Source organism: Erpetoichthys calabaricus, chromosome 10 (genome assembly GCF_900747795.2).
Source record: "Erpetoichthys calabaricus chromosome 10, fErpCal1.3, whole genome shotgun sequence".
NCBI classification, from domain to species: Eukaryota; Metazoa; Chordata; class Cladistia; order Polypteriformes; family Polypteridae; genus Erpetoichthys; species Erpetoichthys calabaricus.
This window is the reverse complement of record NC_041403.2, coordinates 48253718-48280920: the sequence shown is the minus strand read 5'-3', so window position 1 is coordinate 48280920 and position 27203 is coordinate 48253718. Positions and strand designations below refer to the sequence as shown.

The 27203-nt window shown below is 38.6% G+C and overlaps 2 protein-coding genes and 1 long non-coding RNA gene across 6 annotated transcripts in view; 2 read left to right on the top strand and 1 right to left on the bottom strand.

Moving 5' to 3' along the window:
- Positions 1-11118, top strand: part of atf6 (activating transcription factor 6) — a 204965-nt gene extending 193847 nt beyond the window's left edge. For all 4 annotated transcript variants that reach the window (XM_051933018.1, XM_051933017.1, XM_051933015.1 and 1 more), the window contains one exon: positions 9178-11118. In XM_051933018.1, the coding sequence (XP_051788978.1) occupies positions 9178-9386 (209 nt within the window). In that variant the 3' untranslated portion in view covers positions 9387-11118. The remainder of the gene's footprint in view (positions 1-9177) is intronic.
- Positions 11119-12864: 1746 nt separating this feature from the next.
- LOC127529445 (uncharacterized) lies at positions 12865-13121 on the top strand. Its single transcript, XR_007936121.1, has 2 exons — positions 12865-12906; positions 12948-13121. It is a non-coding gene; the product is annotated as an uncharacterized LOC127529445 (long non-coding RNA).
- Positions 13122-13563: 442 nt separating this feature from the next.
- The window catches only part of LOC114658985 (olfactomedin-like protein 2B), a 45534-nt gene continuing 31894 nt past the window's right edge, over positions 13564-27203 (bottom strand). Inside the window, exons 7-8 of the mRNA XM_028811146.2 lie at positions 25306-25482; positions 13564-14670 (exon numbers count right to left, since the gene is read on the bottom strand). Of these exons, the coding sequence (XP_028666979.1) occupies positions 14069-14670; positions 25306-25482 (779 nt within the window). The 3' untranslated portion in view covers positions 13564-14068. The remainder of the gene's footprint in view (positions 14671-25305; positions 25483-27203) is intronic.

Below are 27203 nucleotides of genomic sequence, written 5' to 3'. Positions count from 1 at the left end.
CATTCTTCTCTATTCCTCCCAGTCGAGTGTTGTCTAGCCTCTCTTCTGGCTCTGGCTCCCTCAGCCAAGTGGTGGGCTCTCTATTTTAAAGTCCAACCAAAAACCCTTCAGGGACCTCATGTATAAATGGTGTGTAAACACAAAAATGGTGCTTACGTCCGTTTCCATGCTCACATCGCAATGTATAAAAACTAAATTTGGCATAAAGCCATGCACATTTTCACGCCAGCTCAATCCCTGGTGTACGCAAGTTCTCCACTCGGTTTTGCAAAATGGTGGCGCCCAGCATTAAAGCAGTGCTATTGTTCCAATGTGGTTTCCCTTTCTTTTTTAGATCCACATCCCTGACACGGCTTTATCAAATACACTGAAGTTAGCCGCATATTGTATATTAGTTTAAGGCATCTGATTGTAATTAACCTGTAACAATAAAATGTTACACAAAATGCCCAAACTATTCCAAATACAGTGGAACCTCGGGTCACGAACACCTCGGACCACGTACAAATCGGGTTACGACCATAAAGTTCGCCAAACTTTTGCATCTGTTCATGACCACACAGTCAGGTGACGAACAAGCCAGTTTCCCTTCCGGTTCGTAAGCGTCAATGATTTCCGCACGTGTTCAGTCTCTCCCTGTGCATTCCCTGTGCAGCGAGAGAGAGAGAGCGAGCACAATCAAGTGAGTGCGAGAGAGAGAGAGCCAGCACAATCAAGTGAGTGAGAGAGAGAGCGAGCGAGTGAGAGAGAGAGAGAGCGAGCGAGCGCGAGTGAGTGAGTGAGCGAGAGAGAGAAAGAGAGCCCAAGCAGGGGTGTTTTGGCCGACACTCGGTGGGGCAGAAGGAAGCGGTCGCTCCAGCTGAGTGATCAAGGAGCTGGAGTGACCAGAAGAAGTAAATAAACATTTAGTTTACTATTACACTGTGAATTCTATGGTATAATTAACTATTTTTGTGCTTAAAAAGCTTTAAAAAAATATATATTTCCATACAGCGTGTACGGTCCAGAACGGACTATAGTGGAACCTCGGTTTGTGAGTAACTTGGTTTACGAGTGTTTTGCAAGACGAGCAAAAATTTTTAATAACTTTTCACTTGATAAACGAGCGAGGTCTTGCAGTACGAGTAGTTTGTCTGCTGAGCGTCATGTGATCACAACTGAGTTGATGGTTCTTCTCTCTCTCTCACTGCGGGATTGTGGGCAATCGTCTCCTATTCTCGGCGTGCCTCACTCATATTGTCAACATCCGTACGAGCGTATAGTGTTTACTACAGCATTAGCATTGTGACTGTGTGCGCACGTGTGTGTGTGTATGTGCATGCGCGCGCTCGTGTGTGTATGTGTGCTCGCGCGCGCTCATGTGTGCTGTAACGTGCGAGTCCCCGTCTTGCACCCTAAAACACGAAGCTGAGTTTCAGTACTTTAGCAACACAAGCTTTATTCAGCTTGAAACAGCAACAGCGTGGTTATTTATACACAGACACAGCAGTCAGGCAGGGCCCTGCAAATTTATAATGTTCCTTGTTCCTTGTATCACCCATTGACGGCAGGTGCTTATAGTGTGTCCGCGATCTTTTCGGATTCGCTTTTATGGAGAACTGCTACAGCACTGGGAGACTGCGATTGCTTTGGGATGCTCTTCCGCATGTCGTCCCGTTGGGTGGAATCCCACAAGAGTTTAGAAACTCACTCACACCAGCCATGATTCTTTTCAAAGGTAAAGTGCAAGTTAATTTGTTTTATGTATTTTTACTTTATATTTTGTATTAATCATTTTTATATGAATAGTTTTGGGTTGTGGAACAAATCATCTGAGTTTCCATTATTTCTTATGCGGAAATTCACTTTGATATACGAGTGCTTTGGACTACGAGCACGTTTCCGGAACGAATTATGCTCGCAAACCGAGGTTCCACTGTAATTGTATTTACATACAATCCTATGGGGGAAATTACTTCAGGTCATGACCAAATCAGGTTGCGACCAGAGTTTTGGAATGAATTATGGTCGTGACCCACGGTTCCACTGTACCATAGCTTCTTTAGCGTTGTTACTCTCACTACACCACTCAGAGTATTTATCCCACTGTATCTGAGTGTGGAATCACAGCTCTACAGCTGCTGATCGGAAAGAGAATTATCGGTATACAGCATCAAGCACACGCTTCCTCAGCCATGCGCACAGTCTATTTGAACTGCTCCTTACAGCAAACGCTTCAGAGAATTTCTTGTAGGGACCTCGCGGTTCAGAAACAGTTTCATCCCAAGAACAATAAACGCGCTCAATCAGTCCATCAAGTGTTCCTGGTAGAACTGTTTGTACTTATAAGTACAATTACCTCACTGTGAACTTGCGATACAGTTATAATATTGCACATCCTGAGCCAATTTATAAAGAGCATATTTACATATGATGACGATATCATTTTTAAGGTGAAATGCAGCAAAGGTTGTTTATTACATTATACAGATAAAATTTAAATAGTCTATACTTTTAATAATTAAACATGTGAGGACACGGTGTCGCAGCGCTATTGACGAGCTGGCGCCCTGTTCAGGGATTGTTCCTGGCTTGCGCTGTATTCTTGCAGGGACTGGCACGACATTGGATGGATAGAATAATTAAACATGTTCAATGTTCCTTAAAAGTTTTGAAGAATCTGCATTCTAAGCTTACAGATGGCTTGACTTCTATTACAGAGCAGATTTGTGTGGTGATTGGTTACTTGGAGAAAGAAAAGGAAGGACAGGAATTGGGACAAAAAGAGACAGTACTGCTGCAATGAATTATTTACTCGAAGGTCACGCACGGCACAGCAAGCATCTTGCAGGAGGCAGGAACAATCTGTGGACAGGGCGCCAGTTCGTCACTAACACTGAGCCCCCGTTTTTCCATGTTTAATACATGCTTTAATTCCTATCATCATGAAAATGATATCAAGTATACAGGTGCTGGTCATAAAATTAGAATATCATGACAAAGTTGATTTATTTCAGTAATTCCATTCAAAAAGTGAAACTTGTATATTAGATTCATTCATTACACACAGACTGATGTATTTCAAATGTTTATTTCTTTTAATTTTGATGATTATAACTGACAACTAATGAAAGTCCCAAATTCAGTATCTCGGAAAATTAGAATATTGTGAAAAGGTTCAATATTGAAGACACCTGGTGCCACACTCTAATCAGCTAATTAACTCAAAACACCTGCAAAAGCCTTTAAATGGTCTCTCAGTCTAGTTCTGTAGGCTACACAATCATGGGGAAGACTGCTGACTTGACAGTTGTCCAAAAGACGAACATTGACACCTTGCACAAGGAGGGCAAGACACAAAAGGTCATTGCTAAAGAGGCTGGCTGTTCACAGAGCTCTGTGTCCAAGCACATTAATAGAGAGGCGAAGGGAAGGACAAGATGTGGTAGAAAAAAGTGTACAAGCAATAGGGATAACCGCACCCTGGACAGGATTGTGAAACAAAACCCATTCAAAAATGTGGGGGAGATACACAAAGAGTGGACTGCAGCTGGAGTCTGTGCTTCAAGAACCACCACGCACAGATGTATGCAAGACATGGGTTTCAGCTGTCGCATTCCTTGTGTCAAGCCACTCTTGAACAAGAGACAGCGTCAGAAGCGTCTCGCCTTTGGACTGCTGCTGAGTGGTCCAAAGTTATGTTCTCTGATGAAAGTAAATTTTGCATTTCCTTTGGAAATCAAGGTCCCAGAGTCTGGAGGAACAGAGGAGAGGCACAGAATCCACGTTGCGTGAGGTCCAGTGTAAAGTTTCCACAGTCAGTGATGGTTTGGGGTGCCATGTCATCTGCTGGTGTTGGTCCATTGTGTTTTCTGAGGTCCAAGGTCAACACATCCGTCTACCAGGAAGTTTTAGAGCACTTCATGCTTCCTGATGCTGACGAACTTTATGGAGATGCAGATTTCATTTTCCAACAGGACCTGGCACCTGCACACAGCGCCAAAGCTACCAGTACCAGGTTTAAGGACCATGGTATCCCTGTTCTTGATTGGCCAGCAAACTCACCTGACCTTAACCCCATAGAAAATCTATTGGGTATTGTGAAGAGGAAGATGCAATATGCCAGACCCAACAATACAGAAGAGCTGAAGGCCACTATCAGAGCAACATGGGCTCTCATAACACCTGAGCAGTGCCACAGACTGATCGACTCCATGCCACGCCGCATTGCTGCAGTAATCCAGGCCAAAGGAACCCCAACTAAATATTGAGTGCTGTACATGCTCATACTTTTCATGTTCATACCTTTCAGTTGGCCAACATTTCTAAAAATCCGTTTTTTTGCATTGGTCTTAATTGATATTCTAATTTTCCGAGATACTGAATTTGGGACTTTCATTAGTTGTCAGTTATAATCATCAACATTAAAAGAAATAAACATTTGAAATACATCAGTCTGTGTGTAATGAATGAATCTAATATACAAGTTTCACTTTTTGAATGGAATTACTGAAATAAATCAACTTTGTCATGATATTCTAATTTTATGACCAGCACCTGTACATCCTCAGTATTTAAATTATTCAGAGAGCTGTAATGTCACGAATGTAATGGATTCTGAGTCCTGTTGGAGGAAGAAAAAGCCCATTTAAGAAGCACATAGTGATTCACACACGTAGAGCACATAGAATACAAAGCATTTAACATGCTACTTTAGTTACGATGATATTTGAGAAACTAGTAAATTAACTGATTTTAAGATGAAATTTATGACATTCTACTTTAATGACAAAATAAACTACATGATTAAAGTGGAAATTTTGAGATTAAAGTTGACATGTGGAGCTTTTTGTCTGTTTTTTTTTTCTTTGTACCCTAATAAGCTTCCGTATGACACCCAATTGGTGGACTATGACTCTCCTTTTCACAGCGACTTTCATATCTGACAACTTTTTTATTTTGATCACTGTGCAACTTTGTGAACTTGAACTTTCAAGTTTCTCCAATACTCTGTCACTCGATCAACTTCCTTTTGTTGTTTATATCACTGTTTAAACCAAAAAATAGTATGTTTTTCCTTGCCTTCACTTGGTGTTCGATGAAATTCTTCTGTTTTCCCCTGTGCTTTTGCCATTGTCTTTTCACAGAATGCTGAACTTAAGTGGCTATTTATATTGATTTGCGTATTCAAAGAGGCGTAATTCTGGGAGAAGACGGGGTGGGGCGGCAGGCGCATGCACGTGCGTTACTTTTGACGCTGGCTGGGATTTATGTAGCGGAAGAACGTGGAAGTTGGCATATGCACAGATATTATGCATCTGGAAATTTTTTTGTGCGTACACACATTTCCGGTTTTGTCCGTATGCCATGTTTTAGTGTGAATTCTATGCACAGCATTATGCATGAGGCCCCTGGTGCTCAATCTATTGCCCTCCAGTCCCTCAGACAGGACCACAACAATACTTGTGTTTCAATATCCAACTTCTCCCCGAGGTGGCCCCCATAGAACCTGACAAGGCACCCTCCACTGGACCACAACTCCAATGCTGCCTCAAGGGCGTCCTTTTCCCATAGCAGGCAGTTACCCGCTGCTCTGTCCTTCCAGGCTTCCGAGCCTGGATAAACGAGGCCATTCAGCCCATCGGCCTCTTCAGATTAGCTATTCTGTCCCAGTATTTTGGCCAAGTACTTTTTTTTAAAGCTGCCCTTTTTTGTACTAGGATGACCAGAACTTCACAGGGTCCTCCAGCTGTGGTCTCACTTTACACAGTCCGACCATGACACCTCCTGATTTATATAAAACAGTTTTGATAATATAAACTTACCTTTTTTATTGCCAAGACAATAAGAATGTTTTATCAACATAAACCTCTATGGCCTTCTCAGAAGTTGCAGTGTCACCCACATCCCTGTTGTCCACATGTACATCTTTGCACTTTTCTGTGTTAAACTGCATTTTCCAAGTGTTCTTCCATGCAGTTCTGAAGATTATTTGGGTTGGGCTGCTCTAGTTGGCTCCTGGAGGGCTGAAGTGGTGAAAGGTTCTGCAATTATATAATGTTGATGCCAAAGAAATTATTGCTTGAGCAGCATTATTGTGCTTCAGTTTAGTTACTTTGATAGTGTTATGGTTCAGCCAAGAAATGCATTTCTTGTATATTTAATACTTTTGTTTTTATTAATTTCTATCTTTTGGAAAATGTAATTTAATTTGTAAGTACAATGTTTTCTATGTTCTTTGAAGTCTTTCCTTTTGATTTGTGGGTAGAACCTCCAAGGGGCGGGGTCACCGTGTTATCATAACGGAAAGACCACTCCACAGCCTTTATATTCTGAAGCTGAGAGTGGATCCTTCAGATTTATTTAATGTTGTAAGTAATTGGATTTATCTGGTTTATTGACTTATTTTCTTCAGTTCTTGGTTGTTTGTTGAATTGTGTGGTGGGGCTTGTTAGCCTTGGATCCTCTGTTTTGGCAAATCCTTTTTGCTATTTTTATTCTTTTTTATGATGTCAGAATAAATCCTTGCATTTACAAGGGTTACTTTGTGGTTTTGTCCACCCTAGCCAGAGTTTCTGATGGTTCCTCTCATTAGAAGGCCATTTTTGTGTGCTTTGGTATAATTTTAGGAGTATTAAAGTATTTTGAATTTCAGAATCAGGACGCCATTTGGGCCTGTGTAGGCTAAGGACAGCCTGTGGAGTTTGGGGTCAACTTGCCTCGTTTGTGGATTCTTTGTTGGCTCATATCCGTTTTGCTGTTAGAGTGCGCTTGATTCATGGAAATTAGGATTCCCCACACTTATTTGCATCTTTTAGTTTTAAACTTTTGCTTTTACTGTTTTTAAATGCTTCCTGTTTTCTTTGCCAACTGCCAGTTAACAATGCAGTACAAATGACAAAGAAACCGTCAGTTCACTGTCTCACATGGTCCCATTTAAACTTCTGTGTGTTCAACTTGAAGTGCCTGTTTCCATAAAAATATATGGAAAGAAATGGAAGTAAATAAGTAAAGGACTGAGAACTACTAATTTATTTTGGGCCAAAATAATTTTCATGATCTCTTCAGAAATGAAAAATTTACAATATAAGGTCTAAACGCCAAGATAGTGTTATTACAGGAGACCCACGTATTAAGCAAGGATTAGTTTCAGTTGCAAAGAGACTGGATTGGCCAAATATTCCACTCCAGCTATACAAAGAAAACTAGAGGTGTGGAAATCTTAATTCACAGAACATATTCTTATATTATCAGATGTAGTATCAGATCCTAAAGGGTGATATGTGATGGTTATGGGTTATTTATTTAATTGTAAAGTGATTGTGATAAATATCTATACATCCAATGTGGATGATGGAGATTTCATCCAAAACGCATTTGCATCCATCCATCCATCCAGACTCATGAAATTGGAAAAAATCAAATCCTCACTTAGAGGATCTATTCAAAACTTTTTTAAAACCTGGCAGGACCTAATCTATAACATTTTAGAATAAGCATTTATATTGGGAGAAAAGACTCCTTTCTCTTTTTACTACTCTTAAGTTTTGCTCTGGTTGTTGGCCTTCCTCTCTTCCTCATGGATGAGGGTTGATTTGATTTTAGTTTTGTTAAGTTTTACTTGATTGTATGGAATGTTATATGCTTTTAATAAATTCAATAAAAAATATAAAAAAAAAGAATGGGAAAATAATAACACTGGTTTAGGACTTTGTAAATTGGCTTTGCTGCCTCCTCAGTGCTTTCTACGGCTCCAACTTTGGTATTGTCTGTAAATTTCATACTTTTATACAGTCTTAACAGAATATACAACAGTAATGTAAACTAGAAAAAGCGACAGCCAGAACACTGATCTCTGAGGCACTGCATTGTTTGATGTCACACCATGCGGAGCATCCATTTGGTTATTTGTGATGTTTGTCTCTGGCCAATTAACCAGATTGAAGTCCAGTTTTGTAAGTTACCAGTGGGGTCTCCTATCAAAATTACTCTCTGGTACAGAGCAAGCCTTTTTAAAGTCTTAAGTAAATTATGGTATACCTCGGTATGCTTTGTTATGTTAACTACTCTGGTTGTCCATTCAGGGAAGTCCAACAGTCTGGTTTGGCAGGATCTTCTAATGAAGTTGTGCTGGCTTTTATTTAATATATTCTCTTCATACACATTTGTGGTGAAAAATTTGCATGTACTCATCTAACAGACATGTGTTTTGGGGCATTACTGGGGATGTCATTAATTTCTACAGCTGTTCTTTTTCTGTGGCATAATATTTGTACAATATACAGTACATCTTTATTCAAAAAAAAAAAAATCTGAAATATAACACCTATGTTTTATTTTATTAAGGATTTTCGGAAACCATCATGGTCATAATTATACATATAGGGTCAAAAATATACATAGAACACAACTAATATTTGGTTAAATGTCACTTAACTTGTTTCACCTCAATCAAATGCTCCTGGTAGCCTTCAACAATCTTCTAGGGAAATTCAAGTTGAATATTTGACCACTCTTCTTGGCAGAATTGGTAGAGTTAAACCAAATTTGTTGGTTCCCCGGCACAGACCTGACTTTTATGCAAAGTCCACATTCCTGCAGTAGGGTTGAGTTCGGAACTTTGGGAAGACCATTCCAAACACTTAAAGTTAGCCTGATTTGCCCCTTCTAAACTAGTTTTGGTGTGTGTTTAAAGTAATTGTCCTGTTGGGACACCAATTTGTGTCCAAGAGTCATCCTTCTAGCTGACGATTTGAGGTTATTCTGAAGAATTTTGTGCATAAGCCTCTGTCTCTATCATTCTGTCCATTTTGTGCAATGCACCAGTTCCACTGGCATCAAAACAGCCACAGGGCATGATGCAACGACTACCAAGCTTAGCAGCTGGCACAGTGTTCTTGGGGTTGAATGCCTCACCTTTTCTTCTCCGAGCATACCTCTGGACATTGAGGCCAGATAACTCCATCTTTGTCTAATCAGACCATTAAACTTTGTCCATGTGATCAGCCTCAAACTTTAGTTGAGCTTGAAGGTGACAATTTTGAAGCAGGAGATGGTAGCCTCTTGGCCCATGATGATAGAATTATGGCTTATTTGTCCATGTCTGCCGTGAACAGGTCAGGTTTCTCTTCTCAGGTTGTCTATTTTAATGTCCTACATTATGTTTAACTGTTTTTTTTTGTTTGTTTTTAAATACAGAAAGTGTAATAAAAAATGAGGACTACGAGATCATGATGCAGATAGACTGTGAAGTCATGGATACCAGAATTCTACACATCAGGACCTCTTCTATCCCACCGTTCCTGCGAGATTCACAGGGTAACGGCACCAACACCTTCTACCACTCATCTACGACCAACAGCCAGACCTCAGCCCCAGTAGGAGCAATTGCTGAGGCTGTCAAATAGTTCATGTTAATCCTAAATTGCAGCCCATCTTTTGCAAAGCGAACAAAAAAAATCAGTCTTGGCACTTTTGAAATGTATGGGAAATTTTAAAGCCACAAAAAAAACTTTTCAACTTATAATGATAAATAGGAAGGTCTTATGCATTTTTTTACTTGCTGTGGTCTACTTTTGTGTGGATGTTATTCTTTTCTAATTTATTACAGGAAGGGTATATCAGGTCATCCAAAGGCGGCTTTGAGCCTCACACGTTCATTTTTTCCCCCAAACAAAAAGATCAGAAGTCCACTTTTGAATTTGTCGTAAAGGTGCACATATTCTGGCACCTTCAGGAATATCAGCCAACTCCTCTTTGCACTTTTAAAATAAAAAGCTGACCTTCTCTGTCCACCAAAGCCCATCTTTTTCATTCAGATCTATTAAAGTTGTTTTACACAGAATTTTTTTCTTTTCCTGCAGATCATTTTGGGTCACTGGATTATCTGACACATAACTTCACAGATTGTGCTGTCACACATCCAGAACTGTTAGTGTTGTTAGTCACAATTTGGTTTTGTTGCATTTTCTGCCAGTGGTATCCAAACTTAGTGAAGCCTGACAGTAGAAAAAATGTGTTTTCTTTCAGGGGAATACATCCAGAACATTTCCAGTTTAAAATAAATGGAGTAACAGATGTGGTATTTATTGTAATTGTAGAAGTACTACTTGGACTTTGCCTTGTAAAACGAAAAGCTGCTGTAAGATTTTTTTTTCCCATGGAGAATTATTCAAAGCCAGTAAGATCTGTCTGTCCCATTTGAACTTTATAAATCAGAGGAGATTTTATTTTGACGTATTCATTCCTGCAGAGGTTAAGATCTATTGAAAGTGTATTTCTTTATTTATTGCCATTTTAGTGGTAGATGAATAGAATGATAGAATTCCCTAATCTCAGATAATCTGCCTACAGGTGATCATCCGGCACTCATAGGTACCTTAAAACTGTGTGTACTGTATTACCATGTTCTCGTCAGTTGATATCCACCTTTCCAAGAAAGCACAAGTGCCGTCTGCAGACTTTCTCATTACGGCGTGAGCACCTGACAGGAAACTGACATCATGTCTGAATGACGCATCAAGAAAGGAAGGTCAATAAAAAATTATAAGAATCCCTCTGGGACGGTGAGCTAAAGAGAACAAAAAAGAAACCTTTCTGAAGCTGGGTAAACACTCTCGCAGGCTCTGAATGAGCATGTTGGAGTTGGAGCACACACAGTCATTGCCAGGTTGTACTTTAACTTATCGACTATCCATTTTAATTTCAGTTTTGTACTCTTTTGTGTCTATTAAAGGTGACAAATTGATGGACGATTTATCTTTGTTTTATAATTGGTAAAAAGTCAAAGCACTGGAATGCTGCATTTGAAATAAGGGAGTAGGTTATGTTAAATATTAGAGTCATTGTTTTGTTTTCTTTTTTCTACCTTTATTTTTTACTTTTTCAATTTGAAATGTGACTTGCCTAAAAACATGTTCATTTTTTTGTTTTCCTTTCCTTATATTTTCCACAGAGTTTCTAATCAAGTAACTGTCCTAAATATTTTTTGACAATGTATTGAAATGTTCATATGAAGTGTTGCAAAGAAACCTCTTAATTCACATACAGGGCAGGGATAGTTTGTAGAAAAATCTGTGTAGAAGTCAAAGTTATGTAGCACCAATGAATGAATAAATGAATGTACTGAGATACCTCCAACACCTGCGTGTGCATATATTATAGAGGTAGTAAAATCTGTATATAGCACATACACATTTAATGGTTATACTTTCAGCTTTAAATTTTTTTCAGAATGTTACTTGCTTAATACAATTCTGTGTCACAGGACCACAGATTCCAGTAGCACTGAGTGCAACACATAAAACAGCCCTGAACAGGATGACAGTCCATCTTGGGGTCCGCACACACAGAAACACGCACGGCGAGCAGGGTTTCACCAGTTAACTCACCCTGTGTGTCTTTGGAGGTGTGGGAGGAATCCACCCATAGATGGAGAGACCTTCCAGACTGTACACAGATTGTACAAAGGTGCAGAATTCAAGCCCAGCCTGCTGTGCTGCCACATTTTATTAAAGATAAAAACCTAAGTGGCTCAATTTAAGCATATGAACCAAACAGTCACATATAGGTAGAATGAGGTGTCATAAGTGTCTGTCTATAAACATCCACCATTTTAACTTCATCTTTGTGACCTCATCTGGTAGAGCGTGTCATAGGCTGTGACTCCTGGCCACTCAGAATCGGATTAAGCAGATTCAGAACTAGATGAAGGTGAACACTCTGTATTTACTATACATTAAGAAGGATCTGTATTGATTCCATAGAGGTACAAAATAATAAACATCACAAAAGTACCTGCTTATTCTTCTGCTTATGCACAGATAAAAAAACTTAAAATAAATTCTAATCTGGACAGAAACTGGCAACTCATCACAGATAAAGTAATGTTGGGAGAGTGGCACAGGTTCAGTGTGATGATTATTTGAGGTAAACTTTTGTTTGTCCTGGTAAAGCCACATGGGATTACTGGAAACATCTGTTATTTGTATCCAAAACTGCTTGTTGATTTCACTCAGAAGTGAAAAAAAGGAACAAAAGCAAATCTTGAAGATTTTGTTTTGCTGATTTTTGGTGTTTGTACCTTGAAGCAGATCTTATGCTCATGTTGTTGACGGATTTCCGTGATTGTAAATGGAGTCTGATGAAGCACAAACACTAACAGCCAGACAGAGTCGAGAGGAATATTCATCTTGACATTTTGCAATCCGCCCTGACAAAACCCACAGTGTGGCACATTACAGTGTGTCTATTTAGACGTGATCTTTGCGAAACATTTCTGTGCTTGAAAAGGACCATTGTTTCTACTGTATAAGCAAGCTTTAGGTTTCCCTTTTCAATTAAATTCACATCTGTTAATGCTAAAATAGTCTTGAGTTTTATTTGTATTCTTTGTCCATCCTTAAAAAAAAAAAAAAACAAAACCAACATTAAAAAAAAAACCAAAAAACCTTTTTTACTGTCATGCTGCATACGCTCCATAAATAACATGCATAAAAGTTGAGCTTTGGCTGTATTTAGAATTTGGTGCGTTAGTGACATAAAGTACGTCTTTAGGAAAGTGTAACGTGAAGGCCCATGCATCACCCTTCTGAATTACTGTTCAGTAATTAGTTCAATAAAAGTGAAAGAATTTAGTCGTTATATTGTTGTATATAGACATAATGTTAGTGAATGGCATGAAAAACCATGTTGCTGCATTTGGGATTAGTAGAAAAAAAAAATGATGGCAGAAGAGAAAATGGGCATTTGGAATGAAGTTCAAGTGAATGCCCGGCTAGTTTGGTCATGAAAAGGCCGTGACACATTACGCGACTTTTCCAGCGGTTTTCAGTCATTTTACTTAATTTTAGCGAGTCGGAGGAAGCTGGTGGTATGCTGCTGTGAAAACCAGTCTAGTCTGATATACTCAGCAACTCCATCCAACTAGTCTGCAACTCAATCAAAAAATCAATCTAAAAAAAAAAAAGGTCTGATTTTGTCTGTAGTTGTAGGGTGGGCTTGTGTATGAGAGCTGACAACCAATGAGCACGCACCCAGAATTACAATGCACAGAATGCAGTGACGAGGATAAGCAACGCTGGAGTTTTGGACAGGAACAGAAGAGACACTCGTCTGTCTGATATGTCATGTTTTGCATAACATAGAATGGAAAAAAAGGCCAAGATTTCAGCTGAACTTGCCATCTCTGTTAACCCTTCGCACAGCCCTGGTTTTGTCAGGCAGCACACTATTTGCTGTCAGAAAAAGGACCAAGCACCGTTGTGCTGGAAAAAAAAATGGCACTCAGTAAATTTGGCATGGCTAGTGATTTTTCAGTTGTTTAAACTGACATGGTCCAATGATGAGATCAACAACTGCAGTTGACAAGTCTAAAATTCCCCACAACTGAAAGTCGCATAATGTGACACTGGCTTAAGACTTGAGCTCTGTCCACTGAAAACATAATGGAAGATATTGAAAGCTCTGTCCAGGTAAGAATTTCCTTTTGAATGGTCCAGTATTTTCTTTAACTGGTTATTTCTGATAATTCCGTAACAGCATAATACGCAATGACTGCAGTGTCTTTTGAAATATGCTTAATCATATTGTTTAGATTTTAGTACAAATGACTAAAAACAAAAATATACAGTACCAGTTTTGCATTTGGTGTTTTAAGTGTAACACGTAAAAATGTCCAGTCTGCTGCTCAGATTATTGCTGTAGACTTTGTAGAAATTCCTGCCCAGCACTTGACCTGAGTTCATTCATGTTCTTGTACTCTGTGCTTTATGAAACCGCAGAATGCATGAAAAGTCCCTGTGGGCACAAACTGAATATACTTCTGTACCCTTGGGGCTATTTCAGAAAAAGATTATCCCAAGCTTCTCTTATCAAATACTTTGATCACAACTTGTACTTTAAATAATACTTCTGAAAATAACGCACGCTGCTACCTCATAATAATAAGAGATGCTGGTCGGAAGTATAGGCAAGGAAAGGTATAGGCCCGTCGGACTGATCTACAGTCCTCATGGGAATATAAAATTATTTATTCTTTTCTTTATACACAAAAGTGCTATGATCATTTCTGAATATTCTCAAACCCCTTTCAATAGGCAAAAATTACATCATACGTGACTTGATGCCCATTGTCCCAAGCGTAAAGGACCCTTTCCTTAGGATTATAATCAATTTGAGTGGTATAGGAATAGTTATTAGTAAAAGGCAATCTTGGTATGATTTGAGTGTTTGTGTGTGTGTCAAATGCGTAAGAAATGTTGGCGTTCATTTGGTTGTAGCTGTCCACCGCATACAGAACGCCACACACTATAAAGCAGTTTCCATAAAAGTTCTTTCGTAAGCCGGTCCTCCATGTGGTCTCCTTCTGAATGCTCAGGTCTGCCGGGTTCAGTTTGCTCAGTACAATCACCTCTTGCTGAATCCCCTCGTCATCGATAGCTGGGTAAATCACCCATAGGCCATTTTCATCTACTGCAAAGTCGATGTCTGAATGACCCCTCCACTTCCAGGGCGTGCTCTCTTCAAATACCACATCGTGCAGCATCGCCCAGGCTGCGACAAATCGGTGTTTTAAATCAAACTTGATGATGTTACGTGAAAATGCTCGGTTGTAATAAAAAGCTCCATCATACACGACATGTCCAGTGCCAATCCAGTTGTAAGGGAGTTTGTACGAATTTGTCCATCGACCTGTTGGAAATGAAAAACATTGAGTCATTTTTGGTTGGATAATCTTTCAAGCAAGGATTTTAAACCCTGGAAGGCCACAGAGCCTACTGGTTTTAATATGAGCCCAGGTCCTTGTGGGAAAGTAAACTAATGAACTGTGACAAAAGAATGCTTTTATGCTAACAGAATGATTTACAATCACAGCCTTTTTGTGAACTAAGTATAAAATTTCAAATGGGAAGGAAAACGGAAGACTCCATAGTCAGAGAGAAAGTGGAGTTACAGGCCTTTTCCTTTTAAATACAAAGCAAAATGCATATTGGACTGGAGTGCAATATTAAGGAGCAGGTAAGGGTACAGGTTCTGTAAGTGCTACATCCCAGGAAACACCATGGATTGTAGACATAAAAGAACATCATTAGGATTTAAACATTTACATTTTACAGTTATTTGCTTAGCAAAGTGACTTACTAAGGAGGTCAACATGAGCCTGGGGGGACTGTATGGGAACAAGTGTTACAGGACAGCAAAACAAAATTGATCATCGAATGAACTCAGAACAAAATATAAGCGATTTACAGATTTACAAAACCTAACAGTTTCACTTAGAAATCAACCAAACAAGAGAGTCCTCCTCGTTGAATACATTGAGGGAGTCAGCTGCCACTAAATACACATAAAGAGAGTCTGGATTGAGGTTTGATACCATGCAAAGGTGGCATTGTGAGATGCCATTCAACAGCACACCTGAGTGGTCGAGAAGGAGCATTGGACCTCATATGTGTATCCAAATGTATAGGCGCTGAACTGCTGACTACTCTGTAGGCAAGCAGCACGCATGTGAACTTAATACCTGCTGCTACAAGAAGTCAGTGGAGTGATCTGGAGAGAAGTGTGACGTGCCCACCTTGGCTGGTTGAACACCAGATGTGCCTCTGAGTTTTGAATTGTCTGTAGTAGTTTGATGACACATACCGGTGCTCCTGTCTGCAGAGAGTTGCACTAGTCCAGAAGTGAGAAGACCAGAGACTCAAACTGTTGAACCAGAACATTATGATCACCTGTCCAATAATGCTGTTGCTCTTTCATTTGCCACCAAGACAGCTCTAACCCTCTGAGGCATGGATCCTACAAGACGTCTGAATGTGTGCTCTGGAATCTGGCACTGGGAGGTTAGCAGCAAATCCTCTGACTCCTGGAAGTTGTGAGGTGTCTGCTGTGGAATGAATTTGTTGTTCCAGTATGTATCAAAGAAGCTTAAATGTGATCTGGGTAAACTGGAGACCACAGCACCACCTTGAACTCTTCATCATGTTCCTTAAAGCATTGCTGTACAGTTCATGCAGTGTGGCAGGATGCATTATTCTGCTGAAAGATGCCCCTTTCTTTGCGGAATACAGTTGCCATGAAGGTGGCAGGTAGGTAGGTAGGTAGATGATAGCATCAAATTAATCTCCACATGAATGCCTGGTCTCAGGGATTCCCCGGCAGAACATTGCCCAACGCATCACACTATGTTCACCGGCTTATCTCCTTCACCTGGTGCCATCTCTTCCACAGGTAAACTATGCACACGTGCCTGGCCATCCACATAATGCAATAGAAAGCAGGATTTCTTTTGATAAGGTAATCATCGCTTCAAGTTCCAGTTCCAACGTTCAGCACTTTCAGTGGTGGATAAGCATTACACTGGGCACTTTCACTGGATCTGCAGCTTTGCAGTTCTATACACAGCAGGGTGTGATGCACTCTCTACCATGACACATTACTCCTGTAACCATCATTAAAACAATCTGTGTTTTGACCTTCTTTTGTTTTGGATCAGACAGGATAAACTTCGTTGACCTCTTGCATCGATGAGTCTTGGCCACCCAACACACTGTTGATTTGTGGTTTTTCCCTCCTTGGACCACTGTCCATAGGTATTGGACTTGCCATGGCTGAGCATGACCACCCCATAAGTCTTACTAAGTTGTCTGGCCAAAACAATTTGACCCTTATAAAAGTCACTCAAGTCCTTACACCTGCCAATATCACCTGCTTTCAACACGTCGACTACGAGTGTCTAATGTCAGCTTACACCTAACATATCTCTCATCTCACCTTGATGTGAAAAGTTGTTATGAGAAAGTTAATGTCCGTTGCTTCATATGGAAGGGGTCATAATGTTTGGGTTCATCAGTGTATATTTACTGCTGCCATAATACCAATTACAGATACTTTTGTAACTGTGAGATATACTTGAATGCCAATGATCACAGCACACTGTCATCATAAGGACTGTGTTCGTAATTTATGCACAATACAAATCATGCAAGATGTGGCACATACTGGCTTGCATATCTTCCCCCAAATTAAGGAGATTAAATAAGTATAATGGATAGAGGAAAAAAGGAACAAGTGCAAAATTAACTTCCCACATGGACAAGGCAAAAAAATATCGACTGAGCCGCAGAGTGCAACTGGTAGAACTAAGAACACTGAACCTCCTTACAGGTCAGTAAACCTGTCCACCGAGGCCACTGTCTTCATATACCAGCTGCAATGTAACCCTTAGGAGGCACTATACACTGCTGAAACTGGTAAGCTGGAGTGGAAAAGGACTTGCAACAAATTTCTGTTATTTAGATGACTGGGTGACATACTGCAGTACAGAACCGCCAATAATGACATTAACAGAAGGATTTAACAGTAATAAGAGATTTTACAGAATGAAAACCTCTTTTCCTATATGTAGCTAAAATAATAAAGGAGCTGTTGTTTGGCACCAAATACAATTTGAGTCTGCTGTTGCAGAAGAAAAATTTCAGGATGAAGTACATCAAAGAAAATCTTTGTTCAGTTATAGAAAGGCTTTCTCCAGTTACACCTCTCTCAGGATGTCTAGGCCTGACACAGTAATGCCGGATTATAAGCAACGATCAGAACAGACGGCGAAACCTGCCACCCCCTTATTCTGCTTTGTATTTATTATATATTACCATATGTATGTTGCATTATCAGCCCCAAATCAATAACACGTTAAGACTAGTCACATGATGAGTATCCAATGTGGCGGTGCCAGAATGCCTAGCCCCCTACTTTGCAATGGAGCAACGTGTTCTGGTTTGTGGATGTGGATGCCAGCACCATCTTTTATTACTGGGACTGGGCAGATTCACTGATCATATTTTAAATTTTACTTAGGACATCAAAAGTTAGATGTCCAATTGCAGTTTCAAGCACTTAGTAATCTTATTTTTATTAACCTTATTTTTTCGGAATGGCACATAACAGCCATATTTTGTTGCTCAGCTCTTGTCTTAAAGAGATACTGAATCTTCTAATGCGTGATTCCAATTTTTTCTTTTTCTCCTACTACAAGATTAGTCCAACAAGGTGAAATCTATGGCTTTGTTTGTAATGCTTTTTACTTTTTTAAAGGGGAAACTTGGCTGCCTGCAGGCGCAATGAGTGCATGCGTCTGTTTGAGAAGAAGTCCGAATCTATCCTGGAGTGGGAGAGGACAAAGGAGCAGAGGGACAGACGCACGCAAGACAAAAAGTGACACTTGGAAAGCTGTGGTTTCCTCGTTCAAAGGTTTGAATACGCCATATAGTAGGCTACACAGGGGTCTACATAATATTCGAAGTCAATGATAGAGCTGATCCATCACAATTGCTCCAACTGAACAGTGAATATGCACCCCCAAAACAGTGGTGGAAAATTTGGGAAGAAGAACTTCTTCACACTTTCTCCTCCTACATTACAAGTTATTATTTCCTTTTGTGCCAATAATTAATCTGCAGCTCAAATAAACAATACAGACAAAATTAATTTTAGAATAAAAAAAATAAAGTAAGGTGAAAGATGAACTTCTGGGAAAGTGCACAAATTTGAGGACAGTCTATCAGTTTTGGCAGGAGTAATGCATTGCTACAGCTGTCAGTAAAAGGTCTGTAACAGTCCCTGTTGTATTATAAGCAGTCAGTTCTTCATGGAATTGGCCTTATTGGGACAGATCAATTGGATAAAAAGTACAACCAAAGTGTTTGTCAAGAGATACATAAAGACGGAGGATACAACCTGTAGTAGACTGAAACATGCTGGATCCAAATATGTTTTTAGAAGTTCTCCCATCAGGTAAGGTTTTCAAGAGACTTGCAGCTTAAATTTGAATTAATTTTAATTATGCTTAAATTTTGCTTAAATTTGTTTACATGCTTATTAAAATGACAAGTATATAATCTTAAACACAGCTACAGTATTTTTAATTTTCTGCTGAGGAGATCGTTCCTCCCCCAAACTATGCGAATCTTCAATTCCCCCCTCTGGGTAAATGTTAACATTATTCAAAGTTATTGTTTGTTTTTACCTGCATTTTTATTACTCTTTAATATTATTTTTTGTATCAGTATGCTGCTGCTGGAGTATGTGAATTTCCCCTTGGGATTAATAAAGTATCTATCTATCTATCTATCTATCTATCTATCTATCTATCTATCTATCTATCTATCTATCTATCTATCTATCTATCTATCTATCTACTTAGGAATGAATCTCTTAATAGTCCAGCAGTAGGCAGCCAGCATACTGCGACTCCACTTACCTTCTTAATGCTTTTACGGGTTGAAAATTTCCTGATGGAGTCGCTTGCCATATCATCACTGACCACAGTCAGGTTTTCAGGGAAAAAGTCCAAGACGGAGTCCAAGAAATGACTCTTCAATGACATATGCAGCCCATTGCTTGGTATGACTGGAGAAAGCCACCGACTATTTCTGGAGAGTTTTCAGCCTTATGATTTCCCAAAAAAGTTTGTGCAGCCACTTTTGAAGCTCTGCCAAGCAGCTTTCTCAACTTTATTTAACTCTTTCTTCAAATCTGTCATCTTGTGACACTTCTCTGATTTGAGCACCTACAAAAGTTCTGTACCTTCCTTATTAATTTTTTGGCATCTCTGATCTGGGGAAATTTATTTCTCAAGCACATGAATCCTCTTTTGTTTTAACCATTGCTTTATCAAGGTTTTTCATAAGTTCAAGTTTAATATGTAGAAGAGGAAGGTAAACCTTCTCTGAGTCAACAAGTGGAAAATTTACCAAATTTTTCTTTCCTCGAACATATAAGGCATGTTTTAGCCACTTTTTCTGAAGATAGTGATTCTCTTTGTCCCTACTATCCCATTCACAATAAAACAACAGTATCTTGTGTAACCAAAGTGCAGTCACCTTTAGATTTCCACAGATAGTCCACGTATACTGTATTTCTGATGCTGAGTGTTTTCTAAAGTAACTTAATGTATGGCAATAATGTTTCTGCATGTTATGTACAATTACACTTCAAATTTAACTTCCCATCGACACAATTTTTCTATCAGTTTCAAATCAGAAACTTCACTGAAAAGAACCTGCCCAGTTTTCCTCACCTACCACCCATTTCTATTGCAGAGGCAATACTGATCAGTTTTGAAGACTCAGACAGCCCCTCAGTAATATATAAAAACATTTTAAAGTCCCTTTCTTTCAAAGATCCTACGGTACGTTGGCTAAAGGATCTTTCACTTAACATCTCTGAAAAGGAGTGGAAGGCAGCCATGCAGACGACACTCCAGCTCCATATGTGGAAAGCGTTGAATTACTCAACTTAAAATCTTTTATCAAGCACATTTATCTTGTTTAAAATTGTCCAAAATGTTTCCAGGCTAGGATTCAACCAGCAAACATTGCAATCAAGCTCAAGCCTCACTGGGCCACATGTTTTAGGCATGCACCAAATTAACAACATTCTGGACAACAATCTTTGAATGCCTATCAGACAGCCTTTGTGTCACAATCACTCCTAACACATTAATAGCCGTGTCCGGTGTATATAAAGTGGAGAAGGACAAGTTGATAGTATTGCTGATACCACACTACTAGCACGTAGACTTATGATGCTCAACTGAAAGAATCCCAGTCCACCTGTTAAAGTCTGTGGGTTAACTGATGTTCTCTATTTCAAATTGGGGAAAAAAATAAATTCTCACTTAGAGGATCTGTTCAAAATATTTTCTTAATATATGGCCAGTCTAATTAATCAAATTTTAGAAAAAGCATTTATATCGGTGAAAGGGACATTCTTCTCTGTTTGTTTTGTTTTTTCTCTCCTCTCTTTCTTTCGGGTGGGGGTTGAATTATGGTTTGTTAAGTTTGACATGATTGTATGGACTGTTGTTTTTTTCAAATAATATCAATAAAATTAAATAAAAAGGTAACTTCATGTTTTCATAAGACTCTTTCATGTTATAGTAGCATGGCACTATAGCTACAAAAGGGAATTATTTCCATTATGGAGGACAGCTTTCAGGCTGACTTTTGAAGAGTCAACGAACAAGAGATGCTCATCCATGCTGTGTTCATGGCCAAACATTTACGTAACTGATTATTTCAATGTAATAGTGATTGTAATTTGAAATATATATGTTAATTTATTAATATGTTTGTCCTGCGATTACACTCACTGATGAAAATATGAAGGTGGTGTCACCTTTGCCTTACGGAAAAACTTCATACTTGTATTCAGTATTATAAAGTACCATTAATGGCGCACTGCATGATAATGTGCAGTGAATACACTTGACTCGAGCATCCATAGTTTTCATACTCTTTCTCTGGACATTCAGCATTCGTTTGCTCAAAGGTTGATGTGCTTTCTGCTTCCAGAGCAGCTCTTCTTTTCTCCACCCTAGCGGCCCACATCTTCTCTTCTTTTGTTGGCATCTTTTCGTGTTAAAACTGATTAAGTCGGAGTTTGTGTTCCAGTTACTTAGTATGTTTTCCTTAATTTTTCACTTAAGCTGGCACTTAAGTCTTCAATCTGCCTCAAGAATGATTTAAGATATTAAGAGGCAGATGAAGTGACCGCGAAGGTGGTAGGGATGAGAACGGCGCCCGTAGGCATGCACCACGTGGCTGCCCCTGCTGGCCGCTGCTGAGAGTTGATTCTACAATAAAATAAAAATAAACAGAGGAATAACCTTGGAGGTCAAACATCACCCCGAAAGCGGATAGCAGACGTCACGTAATATATGTGTACCAAATTTCAGGTCAATAGGTCAAACGGTTTGCAAGCTACAGGTGATTTAAAATTCTGGACAGACAAACGAACGGCCACGGTAGCGGACTTTATAAGAAGATTTCTTAAAACACCCATCACAATCCTTGCGAGAATATTGATGACCAGAGTTAGCTATAGTAATATTATTAGAATTAAATAAAAAGAGGCTGGAGGATGTGTAAATATGCTGTCATGACTCCTGTTTCAATAGCGCCCACCCAATCACAAAGACTTTTCTTTTGTTCGTTTTTTTTTAATCTATAATTAATTCTGACTTTTGTTTGTATTCGTGTCAAAGGGTTTGCTTGTTAACTGTGACATTTAACTCTTTTCTGTGTATGCATGCAGATATCCAGTATCCTTTTACAAGTTAAAATTACAATTTAGATATATATCTAAACATATCTGCAACTAATCAGAATTCGAGATGTCTAAGATATCTGATTCATCAAAATGCTAATCACAGATGTCTATAATTTAATAATGTCTTAGAAGAATATGAAGTAGAGATTATTTATAACACACTTCATGATATATACTATATAACTGAGAGACTTTCCCCATTGTCTTTAACAGATACTGAAATATTTTTAAATTATTCTATTATTACGTTTTAACTGGTAAATTTCAAGTAGTAGAAATCTATATTTTTTTACTAATCAAATAGTCAATTTACATATTGAAAAATTACAATGGCCTTTTAGAGATCTAAACTAAAAAGCAGTGGCATGTCTGGTGATCAGCCAGACAAGGTGGGCACATGTCACTCCTCTTTACAGATCACTACACTCCTTCCTGTGGTGGCACCCATTAAGTTCAAATCCTTGATACACGATAGTCAATGGGTTCTATGTGTCATTTTGTCTACTTGAGACTACTGATGAATTTGCCACCTCTACATGGCATCAAATCTCAGTCCAGCCTGTTTTCATGTGTAGTCCCTGGCTGGTGAACAAGCTGCCCACTTCCATTCGAAATGCTGACTTCCTAAATGTGTTTAAGAAGCGTTTGAAGACTCTCTTGCTTAGTGACTTTCTGTCTAACCGACATTAGCTGTTGGGTTTTGTAACACAGGAATTGTGAGTCGCTTGTATTTTATTCTGAGCTCTTCACTTGTGGTGATTTTAAATTTATAACCTTGTCCTGTAATGTTTGTTCCCCAACAGTCCCCAGACTAATATTTACTATAATACGTTGACCTCTTTTGTAAGTCGCTTTGGATAAAAGTGTCTGTTAATCAAGTAAGTTGTTAATATAAATGTAAACTTATGATGACCTGTATTGAAACGTTAAAAGTATTTGTACTGTAATTGCAAACTCAACTAGACAAAAACTTAATTGAAAATATCTTTAACTTATATCACCTCTGAAGTCCATGGAAGAAGTCAGTTAAACTGAAATTACAAATCTCAAAAGAAGAACTAGCAGAGTGCATTTTATATTAGGGTGGCCTGTCAAACACATTGCTCCAATTTAAGAAATGAATCCAGATTTTATTAAGAGTTGGCTTTGTTATTTCTGAGCTTGACAACAATATGTGGGATGTAATACCCATGCTTCATCGAAGCTGTCATTGAAATATAGCAGGAAATGACCCAGTTCAGAAATTGGAGGGTCAGCCCAATGTCTGACAATGCCTCTGTCGATTCATTTCAGCACCTAAAAAGAATTATTAGTTGTTCGGGTGGGGTTTGAATTCTGTTTTGTTAGGTTTGAATTCAGTGTATGTAATGTTATCTTCTTTGTTGTATAAGTTAGGCTTGATTGTATGGAATGTTATTCTTTTCCATTAAAATAAAAAAAAGAATTACTAGCTGTGAAAAATAATTATTCCTATTGCATGTACAGATCATATGAAAGTTTTATTTCTTTTCCTTGGGTAGCTTGAAAATATGGATAATGTCTTTTGGTTTTCACAACACTTTTCTAACACTAGACAGTGAAGTGTAGTTGTACGTTCAGTCCTTCACAGTGATCTGCTACCACAAGACCCTGAGCAAGTCATGAAACCTGGGTGGCATTCACTTGTAAAACCTTGGATTGCGAATAACTTGGTCTGAGAATGTTTTGCAAGACGAGCAAAAATTTGTAATAAATTTTAACTTGATAAACGAGCGAGGTCTTGCAATGCGAGTACAGTAGTATGTATACGCTTTGTCTGCTGTGCGCCACATGATCACAACTGAGCTGATGATTCTTCTCTCTCTCTCGTTGGGGGATTGTGGGTAATCGTCTCCCGTGCTTGGTCTCAGTCGACTTGCCTCACTCAAGATCCGTACGGGTGTGTACTGTTTACTATAGCATTGTGATCACGTGTGTATGTGCATAAAGAATTTTTTATTTGGTGTTCAATAACGTTGTAGCAGTATGAGCGATGACTCTGTTTAACGACAATGCAATGTCACATCTCCGCGAAATCCTCAAAAGGAGGCAAAATCAACTGTCATTGTTTGTTAAAGTCACAAATAAAGAAAAAGATTCCAGTGAGCCAACAGATAGCAGTGATTCCGTTAGTTTGACGGAAAGACGGCCTACACAATAACCCTCTTCTCTCTCATCTCCCTCTCTCCAGCCACAATTCTTTTTAAAGGTAAAGTGCAGGTTAATTTGTTTTATGTATTTTTACTTTATATTTTGTATTAATAATTTGATATTTATATTTTTGGGTTGAGGAACAAATCATCTGCGTTTCCATTATTTCTTACCGGGAAATGAGCTTTGATATACAATACGAGTGCTTTGGATTTCAAGAACGTTTCCAGAATTATTTATACTCACAAACCAAGGCACCACTGTATTTGAAACTCCTATTTCATTTACAGGGTTGTAGCGATATGAAGCTCAACACGGCAGCATTCAATGAAACTCTGCTATAGATAAAGTGTCACACCCACAGGGCACACTTATGATTACTGGGCTAGCTTAGAGTTAATAGTTAATTTAAAATGAAAGACTTTGAGATGTTGAAAAAAACTGATGCATCTGGAGAGGATTCATTTTAACAAGGAGAAATTGTGCAGATTCTGTGCAGGCAGTAAGTGAAGCCATGTGCTTGAAGCCATAAGGCAGTGGTTCATGACTATGCAGTACTTTGGGTTTTAAGTATAAAACTAATATACAGAATTTTATCTTTACAATGTTACGTGACCGAATGAATCACATATAGTCAAAATATTCCCCCAATTTTTTGAACGTTAGAGGATGGGGAAAAGCATTGGACTGAAGTACAGAAATAATCCTGAATAAGACCTTAGTCCATCATGGAGCTCACTCGTTCTCGTTCATACTGAGCCAATCTAGAGTCATCATTTATTTAAGCTGCACTCTGTTAGGATATGGGAGGAAAAGAAATCAAGCCACACTAAGCACTGCACCAGCTTACAGTTCCTAATTAACTAAAAGTGAAATGAGTTGAAGTGTGGAAGAAAAGCAGATTACCCGGAGAAAACCATCATTGATATGAAGAGAATGGGCAAACTTTATACATAAAGTGACAGGACTGTGACTCAGATCTGCTGCTCTATTCACAGCACCACCATGCCACCCAATCACAACTCTGATATCCACACTTTACTGTACCTTGTTTGAAGTTTTCCATATTCCGGAATTCTATGAGTGTGTTTCCATAGTAATAATTAGTGACATAAATCTTGTCATCTTTGGCCATTGGGTCCTTCATCCAGGCCCCTTCACTCCGTCCATAGGTATTTTGTGTCACTGGCCCAGATATTGTAGACAATGTATCCTTGCAAACACCTATTAATTAAATAAAGAAATTCAATTCTCATTAATCTGACTAAAATAAAACAAAAATTGTCTTCATAGGAGGTCATTGAGTATCCACATAGTATATCTTAGATCTAGGAGACAGATGTCCATTAAACCCAAATGTCTGTTAAATTGTGTCTATGTGAAACCAAAAGTCCATTAAATGAATAAGTATGCATTTTGAAGTACAGCACTAACAGTATTTACCTTCAAATTCACAAATGTCATTTATTACATGTCAAGAATTACAAAGTAATACATTAAATAATAGATTCTTCACTTTTGAGCGAACAAAATCTATGCAATCCCTTTACTCTTCTTCCTCACTTCTCGTCAAGTCAGTTTCCATGTGATTTTCAAGCCAGTTTGCTGTAACTCTGTCCCTCGTACACTAGCACTACAAGAATGCTGTTGCTCCTGTCACTTCCACATGGCACCTATGGTCACTGTAACATGTTTTCTTGGCTTATTAGCAAAGCATCACACATTCAGATACATTTTGGTTTTTTTAACTTTGTTTCACGTTGCTAATATCTCATTCAATTACACTCAAGACTGTCCCTTTTGTGTGTTGTAATTAAAAAAAAACTGTAACACAGCACAACACATATCAGTGTAAATATGTGACAGAATCATATATGCGTATACTGTACATTAGAAACTCTTACAATTATGCAAAGTTTTTGATTAATGTTTCCCATTTTTTCTCATTTTTGATTCATTTAAGGACTTGTATATGTGAAGAATTTGATTCTGTTATTTTTTACTTTTGGTTTCATTCCAAGTAAAAATATTTTAAATCTTGTTTTTACTATTATGCACTACCATTTTGTGGACTTTTGTTAATGGTTCCTTCCCCACTGCTATGTTGGGAAAACTGGAAGCGTGCAGCACATGATGTTACCTTCACCGCAATATAAATGTCAGTCCAACATTGTGGATACCGAAGAAAAATTTGACCTGTGTGCATTTTTCATTAAGAATTATTTAGGGTTTAGGACTTTGGCAAGGACTTTCAAGCAGGAGTATATTTAGTGTTTAGAATTATTGATCTCCCATTTTGGCCTTAGCCTGTCTTTTTGACTGTCTCATCTCACAGTCCAGTTAATTAGCAGCCTTCTTTTTCCTTGTCTGTTTTACTCGACAGAAGAGAATTATATTATATTCATAGTACAACTGATGTATTTTTATATCGACAAATAGTATCAACCAGACTAATATGGGGAAGTACTTACATATCAGATGAAAAAAGGCAGAAGTACACACAGACGAGCCGTATACATTCAAAGTCACAAAGTCAAGGATTTTCCATATAGTGAAATGCTGGATCAGTGAAAATTAGTATCACAAGAGGAGGAACATCATTTTTAACATCAAAATCTAAGGTTTCAGGATGATTGTGTTGCAGTAGGTCAGATTGAAATGTAGCACATTTGCCCTTCCCCTTAACATCTAATATTTCTTTCAATCCTGGCTACTTGCAATGTTCCTAAATACTTTCTTGTTAAAGTTCATGCTGAGCCAAACCACACAGAATGCCTGAAAACATGCTCTGGATCAAAAAACATTCACTCGTTAGAAATGCATTCATCCAGTACTAGTCCAAAGACTGGACAGACCCAGAGTTTGTCATGGTTTTGACAGAAACTGTTACCTTTTTATCAAGATACCATTAAATTGACTTAAAAATGCAGTCAAGGTATTACTAT